Raw genomic sequence first — 14,694 nt, forward strand, 5'->3', positions numbered from 1 at the left:
TCTGGGTTCACTCGAATAGGTTGGTCATTGCCAGTAGCACCAAGCACCTTTCTCCATTCTATGGTATGATATGGTTAGTATATACATACAACGGCGTGCATATATTGATGAATAACATACTCTTTAATTCGAAAGTAGACTCGTCCAACACATACAAAGAGTCTAGATCCACTTGACTGATCCAGTTGAGGAAGAGTATATACCTCTGATTAATTCTCCATAGTGAACTTATTGCGCAGCATTGTGAAATTCATGAAGTTGTAGTTCAATTCCTGACTTGGTTAAGTTTTAGAGCAAAAAAACAGGCAAACCTTGGATCTCATCAGAGTGATCAGATCGGACCATGCCACTCAACGATCGTCGTCACAGTCGATCAAAACAATAAACACCTTACCCCCACTCCAACCTTGAGTGTATAACTTCACTCCCGCCATCAATCATTCCCTCACTCTCACTCATTTACACACACACATATTACACAAACTAATACTTATACAAATATTATTATTACTTGTACATATATATATATATTCAATCAATCAATCAATCAATTAGTAGTCATAATAATATTAATAATAATCAAATCATATTTGAATCAATCAATCAAAGACAGAGACAGATCAGATGTTGTACACGACACTACCCGATAAATTGAGGGTGCTGACGGAGAATGGTGAACAGCTGCTCACTAGATTACATACTTCAAGATATGTGTTGCAGAGTGCAAAGACAAGACCATTATTCTTGAATGATGAGAAGATTGGTCGTGCTATTAAGAACTTGATGGGCAAGTTCCCAGACTTCCCCGAGCTCGACAAGGTTCAGGGCGCAGAGCTATTGACGACTCGCGCCAAACAGTACATCGAGGACTTGGAGCCCCATTACGAGGCGTTGGTCGACGCCTGCGACTGGAAGGAGGCCGCCTTCCAGCTGCTGCAGGAGATCGCCGGACACACCGTCGCGCTGAGGTTCACCTCGTCCATCCAGCTGGCGTCGATATTTATAGAGCTGGTCGTCATCTACACCAAGCTCCACATCATGCTGTCAAACATCAACGATCGTCGCGTTGTGATGGCAGTGTACGCGCGACTCATCCAGCACCAGCGCTCGCAGGTCGAGCCCAACTATGCACGCGTCGTCCGCTGGCTCATTGAGTACAGCGACACGCCCGTCAAGCGCATCCAGGACGAGTTCAGAGTGCTGAACGACACGATTGGCACGGTGTTGGCATCGCTCGAGCCTACCTATGCCAAGCGTCGCTTCATCACACAATTGCGTCGCGACGGTGCACTCAATCTCATCCTCAAGCCCGAGGACATTGCACGTCCCATTCAAGACCAATATCGCACCGACATGCTATACGCCTCGCGCATCCATCAATGGATTCTCTACGGACACCTTGTCGCGCCAGGTACCCTATCAACGCCCAACTCAATCGAGCTAGTCAAGTTTGCCTTGTCTGAGGGATACAACTTGCCCGTCTACAAGGAGATCGTAAGTCTTTCGAGAATAATTGATTGATCGATCACATGACTCACTCAATCAATCACTCAATCATAGTCATTCGCAGTCCACAATGAGTACAGCGCTTTGTTCAAGAGTTACAAGAGCAAGACGATTCAGTTGCAGAAGCAGAAGAAGGTGATTGCAGAGGCTGCACAGGCCGCTGCACAGGAGTCACAGCGTAAGCATCATGAGCGCAGGATCTACTTGAGACAGGAGCTCGAGGCAATGTGGAACCTATTCCGCGACAAGCCATGTCTATTGGCGCCCAAGATCAATGTGTTGTTGGCGGCGCTGTCGCTGGCCAAGGAGGAGGTGTTCTGGTACTTCCGCCACCTGGACTCGGTGCCACCCGAGAAGGTCAAGAAGTTCCACAACAAACAGAATGATATTCGCGACAGGCGCATCAGTGCGTTGCTCTACTACAGCTACCACCTGGTCAACTTGGTCAAGGCCAACAGGAAGATCATTCAGAGCTACTACATTGAGTACATTGCTGGCGCCGACACGCTAGGCATCGCCAAGGTAGCAGGCACACCCCAGCTCACTCAGGTGCTCAGCCCACAAGCCAACGAGCTGCTCGCGAGCATTGTAGGCGAGCTGGGTGGAGTGTCGTTGGACGCCTTCAATCGTGGCACCGAGTTCAACTTCCAGAGCTGGCGCGACAGATGGTGCAGCCTCGAGTACTTGCTGTTCAACAGCTCATGTCAACTCAAGGAGTCAGAGTCATCACAGCTCACCAGCCGTCTCAACCTCATCTACATCCACTCGCTGAACGTCGATCAGCTCGACCAGATGTTGGAGCATTACGCCAACATGTCGGGTCTTTGGTCGTTCAAGGATGCAGTCACTGCTGCATTTGACGTGGCCGTGGCCGACTCACTTGACCAACCTTCTCAATCAATGATCTACCTCAGACTGCTGTCGCAGTTCCCACTCGAGGTAGCCACGCCCTACTATCCCGAGGAGAAGGAGCAAATTGGAAAGGAGTGTGTTGAGCTCGCCTCCAACTACCTCGCCAAGATCTCCTCAAGGATTGTCAACGCGCTGTCCAACGCCGTGGCCAATCAGTATCAGAGCAATGAGGCACAGTTGTCCGATGTGAACGCAGCCTATTCAATGCTCCAGAAGCGCAAGGAGTGGAAGGCACCCAAGGACTTTGTGCCACCAGTCGAACCCGGCTCAGAGTCGATCCATCGTGCACGCGTCAACCTCGAGCAACTGCGTCAGACTGAGAAGAACGCATTCCAGTTGTGTAACGCGCTGAACGAGTTTATCGACGTTGTTGTATACGATCATGTGTTTGTGCCACGCGAGTTCTTGCGCGAGCGTCTGGGCGCCACGCTCAAGACCTACATGCGCCACAGCCTTGCGCCGACTGTCCCCACCGACCCGTCGACCATCAATCGTCCATCAATCATTGAGCGCCAGCTCAAGGTGTTCCTAGGCGTGCTCGTGATGGTCGAGAACTACCTCGACATTGACATTGGCGACCTGATCCGTCAGACCCTCCTGACCGAGTTCTACGCCAAGGCCCTCGGCACATGTGGCCGCATCGACTGGTTCCCCCAGGGCGACATTGAGTACGCCGAGGCCGCCATGCACTCATTCACCAACTACTACTTTGACTTTATCGTTAAGCGATCGTCGCAGCTGGGCATTGTCTACTCGCCTGGCCGTCTTGGATTCCTCTCGCGTGCCGGCCTACCACTCAAGGCCGAGGACCACTGCGACTTTGTCGAGATTAGAGCGTTCACAAACATGGTCGGACCCTATGGAGTCAAGCTGGTGGAGCGCGAACTGCTACGCCACGTCCTGACACAGGCCACCGCGCTCAAGGACCTGCTAACGTCAAACTTGGCCGCACTCGAGGAGTACTCTGGCAACTACTACAAGCCCAAGGGCATCGACACACTCAAGCGATTCAAACAGGCTGATCTCGATAACTTCATCTCGCGATCAATGTCCATTGGAAACGCGCTCAACCTGCGTGAGATGATGCGCGAGGCTGTCTGCGCCAACAACAGCGAGAACATCCCATTCATTCACAAGACAGTCGAAGCAGCCTTTATGGAGTACAACCGCAACACCTTTATGTTCCCAGAGTTCCTGGGCGTGGACACGTTGGCCCTGGACTCGGGACTGGACGTCAGCGTCGCCGACCAGTACCTCAAGGTATTCCTGCGAAAGCTGTGCACAGAGAATGACAAGCGCGTCTGGGAGCAGCTGCCCGTCATGTATGCCGTGTGCTTCAACAGCACTTATTGGCGCGATGCCTTCTTCCGCACATCGATTGAGGGATACTCCAACAATACGCACGTACTCTCCAAGACCATCAGCGACCTACTCATTGCCATTGGTGCCATCAACAGTCTATCAGCCAACGAGGCGGACATTGTTGTCAATCTTCAACGTTTCCTCGAGATCTCCTCAATCCAACTTCTTAGAATGTTCAAGCCAACTCAGAAGCATCTACCAAATGATCCACCCTCTGTTGTTATATTCCTAGAGAAGGTAAAGTATCACTCAATCAATCAATCATGATATCATACTTACCCTGACCATCCCATCCCCTTCAACATCTTAGTTCACTGCTGATTGTCCATTGTTGAACAAGGATAACCTTGAGCAATACTTGCCATACACATTCATCAGGGACATGTACAAGTCAATCTATGAGGTCAAGCCAAGCAAGCAAAGCGAAGGCGGTTCTGATTCAAACTTCTAAATCAATGGGACAATCAATCATTCATCCACTACATTAAATGTCAAACAACACTTCATATGCGTCCAGGTCTGAAACGGTGACTGGGCATACCCAGTACTCATCATTCGCCAGGGCAGTCATTGATTGGATATGGGTCGCTTAGAGTCCTGAGCGATTGATCTATTTGTGATGCGTCGTGGGTGTTTGGACCGAAAAGGGGTTCGCTTGGGAATCCAAGAGGGTGTGGTTTCACTTTGATCATTAGCACCATTCATCAAACATAAATAGAGATACTATGATAGTTTGATTAATTGATAACATCTTCAATATAACTTTAATATATATATACAATGCTATATTATCTGTAGCATAAACTAAAGAGAGAGAGTTTGAAAAAGAAAAATATTTATTTATTTCAAATAATAATTATTAATAATATTAATAATAATAATAATAATGCACATGAAGGAACAAGAGACTTTTGATCAAGTGTCTGGACAAGACCATGTAAAGAACAATTCAATGGATATGGATGTGAGCCCAAATGACCCAAACTTGTTGACCATTGCAATCAAACCAGTGAGGTCACCATTCTGGGGATTCTACTGTGGCTTCCGTAGGGAGTACAATACATTGTTGGACGGTGTATTGACTCCAGAGGAATACTCTGACATTATTAGTGCATTGAACGAGTTGCGTGTCACCAAGTCCGAGAAGGCCAAGGTCATCTCCCTAATAATGTTATCGCGTGGTGCCTACAATCCAACAAAGAAGGACTTTTACAAGAAGGTTGAGGACCTTTTTGAAGTGGTACAAGAGTTGAACAATCAATATAATGCCCGTGACATCCACTTCAAGATCATCCAAACACACAACAAAGAATGTTTAGTCGAGCTACGCTTCAGACCTGTTCGCACCGATGCCGAGGTCAACAACAAGTACACTCCCAAGGAGAAAGAATACGAACCATACCCACTTCACGATGGAAAGTTCAGCAAGTTAGTCAACTACTAACTTTCCATGTGTGTGTGTCAGTACTCGAGAGTTACTGGCCTGATCACATATTGTACATATATAACCCAATAAACCTTACTTTAGTAATGTATGAATTAGTGTATAACCTTATAGTATCATTGTCAACAAGTGGTTGGTGATGAGGACAACAACTCAAACTTAACTTAGACATCATCAATCCAATACTTAATTTTCAATGATGAATGATCTTGGATTGGATAAAAGATGTGGAATGCTATTAATAGGACAGAAGTAGGTTAAGATATGTAAACAAGAGGAGGATTGGACCTAATTTCCCGGGTAATTATATTGGGATGATCAGATGGTTCAAGATGTACTGACAATCAATCATTTGTTCTAATCTATCCTGATTTATCGAGTGAACAGTACGGTAGGCACCATCCAAGAGGTATAATGATGCTTTGGAATAATCATTGGTGTGTGGCCTACGCCATCAACCTTAATCAATCAATCAAGATCCTGATCATATGTGTGTGTGTGTGTGTGGGAGGGTGTTCACATGATGGTCCGGTGAATGATTGATCATATATGTGGGTGGTCGGTTGAATGAAGGTGTGTGTGTGTTTTTGTGTTCTATCTTATTGGAGGTGGGGATTTGACCTTTGAACATTGGTGGATGGTCCCGGTTGTGCATGTACAAGTGTGGAGATAGAATTATTGTTGTTGTTGTTGTTGCTTTGCTGTTGATGAAGATGTAGGCTGTGTCAAGTCCCTCCCTCCCGGGATATGATAGTATGACTGTTTGGTATCAAACAAACAAATTAATTTAATCCATCCATCCATCTTGTTTGTGATTAGATGAGAGTGAGAGAGAGTGTTTAATAGGATATTGATTTTATCAGGCGATGATCGCCTCCTCCACACCACCCCATGTGCACCCTTAGTGCCGGGCCATCATTTCCAACAGAATCAATCTTGGCTGCCCTCACCCCACCACACCCCTCTGATGAACAATGATCTCAGATCAACATGTCAAGTCTGTAACCACTTTAGCACATATTAAGCAACAGTTGTAACCATGGTGATGGATACAATAGGATATTGCTAGTTTGGATTTGCTCACCGTCCAATCCGCACTCCTCTTTCTGATGTGTCACTACGCTCACTCCCTCACACTCACACACACCATCATCTATCATCATCAAACCAAACATCCGCCACGAATGCAGACCGGCATGGTACACTCGGGTATGTAGTAGCCAGCGCACGTCTCAACAACAACAGCAATGTGTTTGCAGCTAGCTGTTGTCTCGATCAAAATAAACCTGCCCTATAAGTTGGTGCTGATGAATACCAACAACAGCAACCTACCTACCTTCCTTCCTTCTTTCATTCCTTCCATTCTCCTCCCCTTCTCCTGCGCTTGGATGCCCCACCCAGCTCACCCATATATCTAGACTGAATTGAATCAACCATCCAAACGCGCCTTTCCTAATTAATTAAACACGAGAGTTAGAGAGTGAGAACAATCTCAACCTTCAGACCAGACCTTGGACCATCAATCAATCAATCAATCCATTTTATATTTGGAACCCAAACACATCTTCAATTAATCATTATAACAACTTCATTCATTATTCATCATACATTATACATCATCATCTTCAACATCATCATCATCAACTTGAAWTTACTTAATCATTCATTCATTTTAAGTGATTCATCACATCAATCAATCAATCATTGATATTCAGTCCACTCATTCACTAATTTTGAAAGTCAGTTGAACTTGAGTCGTCYTTCATATATACCTCAATCATACCCAACTCAATATCAACATCAATATCATCCAACACTTTAGGCAAGGATACGTCTCAACATCAAAAGGTAATATTCCCAAGTTCGAATATTTATTCACGACCAAGACAAAGTCACACACACAAAAACACACCACTATCGATCATAACTGTCAGAGGATAGCGAGTGTCCAACTATTTACCATAGTTGGAAAGTCCTCCACATACGGGACCTTGTTTGACGTTACCATTGCCAAACAGTATCCCCAGGGGACATTGTTTTATTAATATACCTGTCAACAGGACAGCACTACCGCCACAACAACAATGGAATGACGGTTTACCATCACCATCATCAATTAATTTCCCCGATAGGGTAACTATGGAATTGGATGGACTTTTTGAGTACCCTCCTGCACAATAATGTGTACACTTTATACCATTTACAACAAGTTGTTGTCCATTACCCAATCGCCCCAAATCTACACCACCACCACCTTTTTGTTTATGTTTAAATTAACGGTCCCGATCAACCTTCCTTTTTCAAGACCACGTTGTTGCTTATTATTATGTGATAAAATACGATTATTATTATCATTGGCTCATTCATTCAATCATTGAAGGCGGAGTGTGTCTGTGCGTCAGTTGGACAGTCAGCCACTACCAGTCGCTTCATCTACACAACTCGGTCCATATTAGTGGTTCCAAAACACACACACTGCAATCACCCACTACCCCCAATTATAGGGTGCCAAATGCTTTGTTGTCCAAATGTGGTTACAATTTCACTAATTGTCACCCAGTTGTAAGGTGAAAAACAATGTCTTTTTGACTTTGGCAACAGTGTGGGAAGTGTGTGTTTGAGTGCATCGTGTGTGTGGTTTGTTATTCGCCGACACGACAAATGAATGACTAAATGACCTGAATGACTGACATCACCCTACCCTGGTCCATCCATCCAATCCATCCATCTCTATCTAAAGCTTAGGCAGGCCTCAATGATGCAACAACAACAAGAGCACCACAACCACAACCAGATGAAATATCAACTAATCGAACCTGATAATAATAACAACAACAATAACAACACAACTGCAAGCACTTCATCATCCACCTCACACTCGTCTAGCAATACTACCTCTACCTCTACCTCTTCTACCTCTACCACCACCCCCTCACCAAACGCGTCTACCAATAACAACAATCAATACCACTTGGTAATCAGGGACACGCAGCCCAGCATCCAGAGACTATCAAACAATAGTTGTAGCAGTAGTAATAGCAATAGTCCAGGCCAAACTCATCATTCATCATTCAATTGTCTAAACTCACCATCGACTACAAGTACACAACAACTTAACAACACTTCATCATCACCTTCATCAGCCAACGCAACACCACTTGTAGAATCTGTCACTACTTCATCATCATCACCATCTACTTCGTCAACATCATCATTTCTAAATCTACTACAACAACAACAACAACAGCAACAGCAACAGATCAATAGACAACCTGGCGCTGTCAATAGTCTGTTGTCAAGTCCGACACAACAACCACATCAACATCAACAACATCAACAACAACAGCACGTAGTAGACACCTTTTTCCAAGTACCGCAACAACCCCAATCCTTTGTCCTACCACAACAACATCAACAACAACAACAGTTCCACCCACACTTCTTCTCAATACCCAAGTCGACCACGCCACATTTCCGCGCGTCTCCCTTGGCACCTCCACCTCTACTTCCACATCATCTTCATCAACATCAACTACATCAACTTCACCGCAACAACAACAACAACAACAACAACATGACAACTACAATGAATGATAATACAGGCGGCTCAACTTCATCGTCAAACACAGTTGGAGGCCAATCAAATAATAATCCCATAAACTCAAGCTCTGGCGCACCATTCAGTCTGACCTCATCGTACAATCAACTCAACTCGATGTTGACGCACTCACAGAACATGAGCATTCAACAGATGGTCAATAGTGGCGCGGGAGGTCCATCAGGCAACACAACAGCCACCACGCCAACCACGTACGCGGGCGCCTACGAAGACGCCGCACCCCTCTCCGTCTCTTACGAGAACCTCTTCAACAACATCTTTAGTGGCGAGGCCAAGCCCTTGATGAACGACCAGGTCATCATGACTCTGGGCAGCTCGGCCAACAACAACAATATATCGAACACGCCATCATCTGCTGGCACATCGTCCAGCAGCAACAACAACAACCATCACGCTCACCACGCACATGGCGCCAATGGCAATGGTGTGGTGTCGGCCACGCCATCCAGCGACATCTCCTCACCGTCGCCACCATCTGCCTCGCACCACTCTTCATCGTCGCCACTACAGCAGTACTCACCGCTGCCATCTCCCTCGCACACATCCTCCTCTACACACGCACAACACAATGGCACTGGCAATGGACATCACAATCACAACCACAACAACAACAACAATAATCATTCGAGTAATATACATCATCAACAACATCATTCGAGTCCAATGTCACCTTCCACTTCGAACTCATCACCACTAAGCAATGCTGACTATCACAATCAGCAGCAACAACAAGGTGGCAATGGACACATGCAACATGCCTTCCAGCCCAACCCCAACATTGCCATCCCATCCTCCCCCTCGATGTCCACACGCAAACTAAAGCGCGAGTTTGAACAAATCCAACCCAAAGACGAATGGGAGAGCTACTACCCAACCAACAGCAAGCTGTACACACTGTTCGATTCAAAGAATGAGTTGTAAGTTTGATCACGTAATGATGATGTCTGGATCACACACTAACTCAATCAATCAATATTTAGGACTGGATCATTCAACTTCAAGGTTAAGAGGACAGATAAGAATATTCAGTTCTCTGAACTAGACTCGGCTTGGATATTGTACCGCCAGAATCGTTTCCAGGTGGACTGCGACTTGACTGGCTACCTGGAGACTTGGAACAACACCGATCGTTCCAATCTCCTCTATGTAAATAACGATGCCAATGCACTGACCGAGGTGTCCGGACTCTACTTCACTCTCTATGTATTAAAGTTTAACTCGCCAACGACCACCAACATCCCCAACGACCCGAGCGACCGCGTGCCCATCCACCAACTGGGCAACGCCAGCGGTAAGAAGGACGGCCGTCTGCCCGTCGAAGCCTGCCCCGTGCTCAAGGGCAAGTCCAACTGGACCAAGCTACAGTTTGGCTCGGCCACGGCAAACAACGCCCGCATCCATCCAGAGCAGCCCAATCCAAACCAGCAGTTCTTCCGCATCGTTGTCACGCTCAACGCCGTGGTCGACGCCCAGCTGCACACAGCCAGCTCCACACAGATGCCATTCACCGCCCCACCCTCGCCCACTTCGCAGTTCTACCCCATCCTTGCCAAGATCTCACCGGCTATGATCGTGCGTGGCCAGAACCCTGGTCGTTTCCTCAACCACGATAAGTCGTCCAAACGGGACTCGGGAGCATCGCCCAATGGTGCAGGCGGCTCATTCTTCAACGGCCACTTTAGTATCCAAGGAAGTGGTGGCAGCAGCAGCAGTGGAGGCAGCAGTGGCGGTAGCAGCAGTGGACGTAGCTCTGCCCAGTTTTTTGGCAGTGGAGGAGGTCACCATCACTCGCTCGGCTATGACCCAAACCAACAACAATCAGGCAATCCAACTATTGTGGTTGAGAGTGTTGGCGTCGGCCAAGCTGGTGGACCACCAAACATCCGTCTATCGACCTCATCGATGGTGTCGTCCACGTCTTCGTCTGGCAGCGAGTCAGACAGCAACAGCAACACCAACCCTCAATACGCCGTCCAGCAGCAGCAGCAGCAGCAACAACAACAATATTCACAGGGAATGATGAACCCATTCAATCATAATGGCTCAATGCTTCCCAACAACTCTGTTGCACAACCAACTACCGTGCCAACACAATCACCTGTGCTAGTCGCCTCGGCCATCCAACAACAACAACAACAAGATGTAAATACCAACGCCATCCCCTTCCAACACCTCCAACAGCAACAACTTTTTCTCAAACAACAACAACTCCCAATCACAGTTGGCCAGGCACAGGTGCAGTTTCAGCAACAACCCCCTCTCCAGCAGCAGCAACAACAACAGCAGTTCGTCCCAATGGAGGAGCCCTACACAATCAAGACTGAACCATGGTCCAAGCATCCACATGCCGACGATGTCGTGTTCACCAACGCCAAGGTGGGTATCAATACAACCAATCCTACCCAAGCCTTGTCAGTCAATGGCAACATCCTGGTCACAGGTGACCTGTTCAAGCCGTCCGACCGCAGGATCAAGACCAACATCCAGCGCGACACTTCCAACCACTGGGCCAACATTGACAAGCTGAAGCTCTACGAGTACGACCGCAAGAAGATGGTCGGCTACGATGCGCCCAACCATGGCGCCGGCAAGCTGCCCGCTGGCACCACAGTGCGCGAGACTGGTTTCATGGCTCAAGAGTTGAAGGAGGTGATACCAAACGCAGTCACAGTGGCAGGCGAGGTCCGTCTCCAAGACGGCACAGTCATCCCCAACCTCCTCGTCGTCAACGACAGAATTCTCCTCCTGGAGAACATTGGTGCCACTCAACAGATTGGACGTACACTTCAGCGCGAGCAAGACCACATTGTCGAGATGGACAAGGAGATCAACAAGGTTAAGATTGGTATGTATGAGTGGAGTAGTTTATGAGTGATGACCAAGTACTAACACCAATCAATCAAATAGATGGCAAACGAGATCAACATGTAATCTTGAACAAAATGCAGGATCTGGTGTCATTCATGTTGTCTGAGGAGGGCAAGCACAAGAGCCATGACGATTCATGTGTTTATTGCAGTCTGATGGGCCTTGGCCCAGCATGGACCATGTTTGTCTTTGGCTTCTTCGTCCCCTTCTTCTGGCTATTTGGTTCATTCTTCTTGTTCTCACCAAGTCGTGTCAAGTGGATCAGTGGCCTGGTCAACTTCATAACCACAATCATCTATGTGATTGTCGCTGTCCTCCTGACATTGATGGCTCCCGATCTAGCCTTTGCAATCATTTTACCATCGTTCTGCGGCATGGGCATCCTGTGCTGCATCGTCGTCGGCTTCTTCCGTCAACGCACATGGGAGTCAAAGAGCAAGTACTACCGCGAGCGTATGCGCCTCATGCAGAAGGACGGCTACGAGAACTTGAACGAGCAGATCGACAAGATCAGACGCCACTCCTCCGCTTCGATGAACAGCGCTGGCGGCAGTACCAGCAGCAGCAGCAGATCATCACAGTCTATCGACATGACACCCATCTCGGAGATGCACACCAGCTGCTCGCAGGACATTGAGGAGGAGTTGTTGTCCACCACGTCAGCTTCGGCAACGGCCGCTGGCGCCAAGTTCCAACCCGAGGTCGACACCTTCCGTGAGATCTCAATGAACAATCACAAGACACTACAGGAGATACCACTTCAGAAGATTGTATCCAACTATGGCAAGCGACAGAAGCCCAAGACCAAGCAGACCTACACCACCACTACGTCTACCACAACCACAACAACTACTTCCGAGGAAGCTGTGTAATAAACATTATCTCGAGAATAACATTCTTGTGTGTACAAACATCAACTTGCCTTGATGAATTAGTGATCAGTAATACCTATTATTCAAAAAACATAACACTATTGTCTATTTTAATATAACTTGAACTAGGTCCTGGACATCAATGTCCATAAGAAGATCAATCATTCAACATTCAATCAATTAATCAAACATCACGAATCAAACATCCACCATAAAAGTATGGATCTTTGATTGGATCTTTGTCATTGATTATTTTCCATTTGTTTGTTTTGATTGAGTATCTATAATGTTTACCAGATCCATTGAAATAAATAATTCCAAATACTTTATCAAAATATAATTTACCATTCATTTGGTCTGTTGGACATTGTTCTAAGTATGTAATTTCTTCAGGTTTGAAGGTACATCTAATAAACCTGTTCTTGGACAGTATGTAAAGAGATTCCTCTAATTCATCTAGACAACATAAGTTGGAATCACTTAAATCCAAGTCCATGAATACATGATCAACTTGGCCATTGGGAAGAGAATAAGTGATAATTCCATTGTTTTGATCTACAAAGAATAAAGTCTGGTCACAAAAAAATATTTGAGCAGATAGACATGAGATAGTAACATTTCCAACTTCTAGGAACTTTTCTGTACTAAGATCTAGGGAAAAGATATCCAATACACCCAGATATTCTAAATTATTAACTACTATATAAATGTCATTGTGATCATTATAACATGCAGCTATCACTTGTCCTCGGATATCTGGAGTCATTTCATAATAATAACTCTTATGTTCCTTCAATGAGAATCTAATATATTGGTTTGAATAATTTCGAAATACATAGAGATCACGCAAGGCGTAAGCTACAGAAATTCCAACATTATGAAGGTCAATATTGAAAGGGGATATGATAGTTGTCCATTTTAAAGAATCAAGAGAAAAAAAATCAAGATCACGACCATTGAATGTTACAATATTTCCTTCAAACTTATAACTTAGTTCCTGTAGAGTAAGTGGAGGTTGAGGAATAGTCTTAACTTCTTCAGTAGAAAAAGATTGTTCAATGATTTTCTTGAGAGAATTCAATCTATTTGAATGGATAGTAACCAATTTGGTTTGAAGATTATCTAAAGTATTATTTGAATAATTATTATTACAACGTTGGAGAATAGATAATAACTGAATGGGGTTGAGTTGAGTATCTTCCAATTGATGATCCAAAAATATTGATTGGTTACAAATAAAGTTATTAATTGTAGGTGAGGATATAATTGATTCAATAACTTTATCAAATAATTCTTGATCAAGTGGGTTGATACCACTATCTATATCTAAAGGAAGACCAGTAAGTTGAGACATCTCAATCATCACTTTGATAACTATAGAATTAATATCATCCATTTGATCTGTGAGAATTGATTTCAACTTATGCTCTTGAGATATAACCATTTTGATTATTTGTTCAAATCTATTAACTATCTCAATATGATTCTTTTGAAGATCCTTATATGATGTGGCACATTGTTGAAGAGTCTTCCAAAGTGTATTCAATCTTGGGGAGTACCACTTTGATTCATAATCCTTCTCTTTGATCTGATTATTTATATTATCAAAGGTATCCAACATATGTCAATTATGTTGTTTCATCATACATAATGGACAGATATAAGTAATACAATCTAAACATATAAATTCATTTATCCTAGATTTATGAATGTCACATATTGAATAAGTTTCCATTTTTAATTCTTCTTTATTATCCATTTATAATATATATATATTAATAATATTAAAGTTTAAGCGAGAGTACTCTAATAACCATTTTAATTTATTAATAAAACTGATTGGAATAGATCTAAAAACACTTTTGGAACTTCAAAAGAAAATTTGAATAATTATAATTATAATTACTTATTATCAAATATTTTGTATCAAGCATCCACCAAAATAAGCTCTCTCTCTAATAGGATCATTGTCCTTTAGAACTTTCCACTTGGAAGATGATTTTGAGTATCTACAGTTTGAGTTCATTCCACCAATGTAAATCACTCCAAATTCGTCATGATAAAATAATTTACCGTAATAGATTTCCATGGGACATTCAACTAGTTCATTT

General features: G+C 44.7%; 3 protein-coding genes across 3 annotated transcripts; all 3 read left to right on the forward strand.

Annotated features, from left to right (window-relative positions):
- Positions 1-624: 624 nt before the first annotated feature.
- On the forward strand, positions 625-4,231 carry SAMD00019534_100410 (hypothetical protein; the record flags this gene model as incomplete). Its single annotated transcript, XM_012894680.1, has 3 exons — positions 625-1,494; positions 1,561-4,017; positions 4,091-4,231. The coding sequence occupies 3 exons, from the start codon at positions 625-627 to the stop codon at positions 4,229-4,231; spliced, it is 3,468 nt and encodes a 1,155-aa protein (XP_012750134.1).
- A 507-nt stretch (positions 4,232-4,738) lies between these two features.
- On the forward strand, positions 4,739-5,224 carry SAMD00019534_100420 (hypothetical protein; the record flags this gene model as incomplete). The annotated part of the gene is made up of 1 exon (XM_012894681.1): positions 4,739-5,224. The coding sequence occupies one exon, from the start codon at positions 4,739-4,741 to the stop codon at positions 5,222-5,224; it is 486 nt and encodes a 161-aa protein (XP_012750135.1).
- Positions 5,225-7,982: 2,758 nt separating this feature from the next.
- SAMD00019534_100430 (hypothetical protein) lies at positions 7,983-12,583 on the forward strand (the record flags this gene model as incomplete). Its single annotated transcript, XM_012894682.1, has 3 exons — positions 7,983-9,760; positions 9,824-11,688; positions 11,751-12,583. The coding sequence occupies 3 exons, from the start codon at positions 7,983-7,985 to the stop codon at positions 12,581-12,583; spliced, it is 4,476 nt and encodes a 1,491-aa protein (XP_012750136.1).
- Between the last annotated feature and the right edge of the window lie 2,111 nt (positions 12,584-14,694).

Source organism: Acytostelium subglobosum (genome assembly GCF_000787575.1).
Source record: "Acytostelium subglobosum LB1 DNA, scaffold: scaffold25, whole genome shotgun sequence".
Classification (NCBI taxonomy): Eukaryota; Evosea; class Eumycetozoa; order Acytosteliales; family Acytosteliaceae; genus Acytostelium; species Acytostelium subglobosum.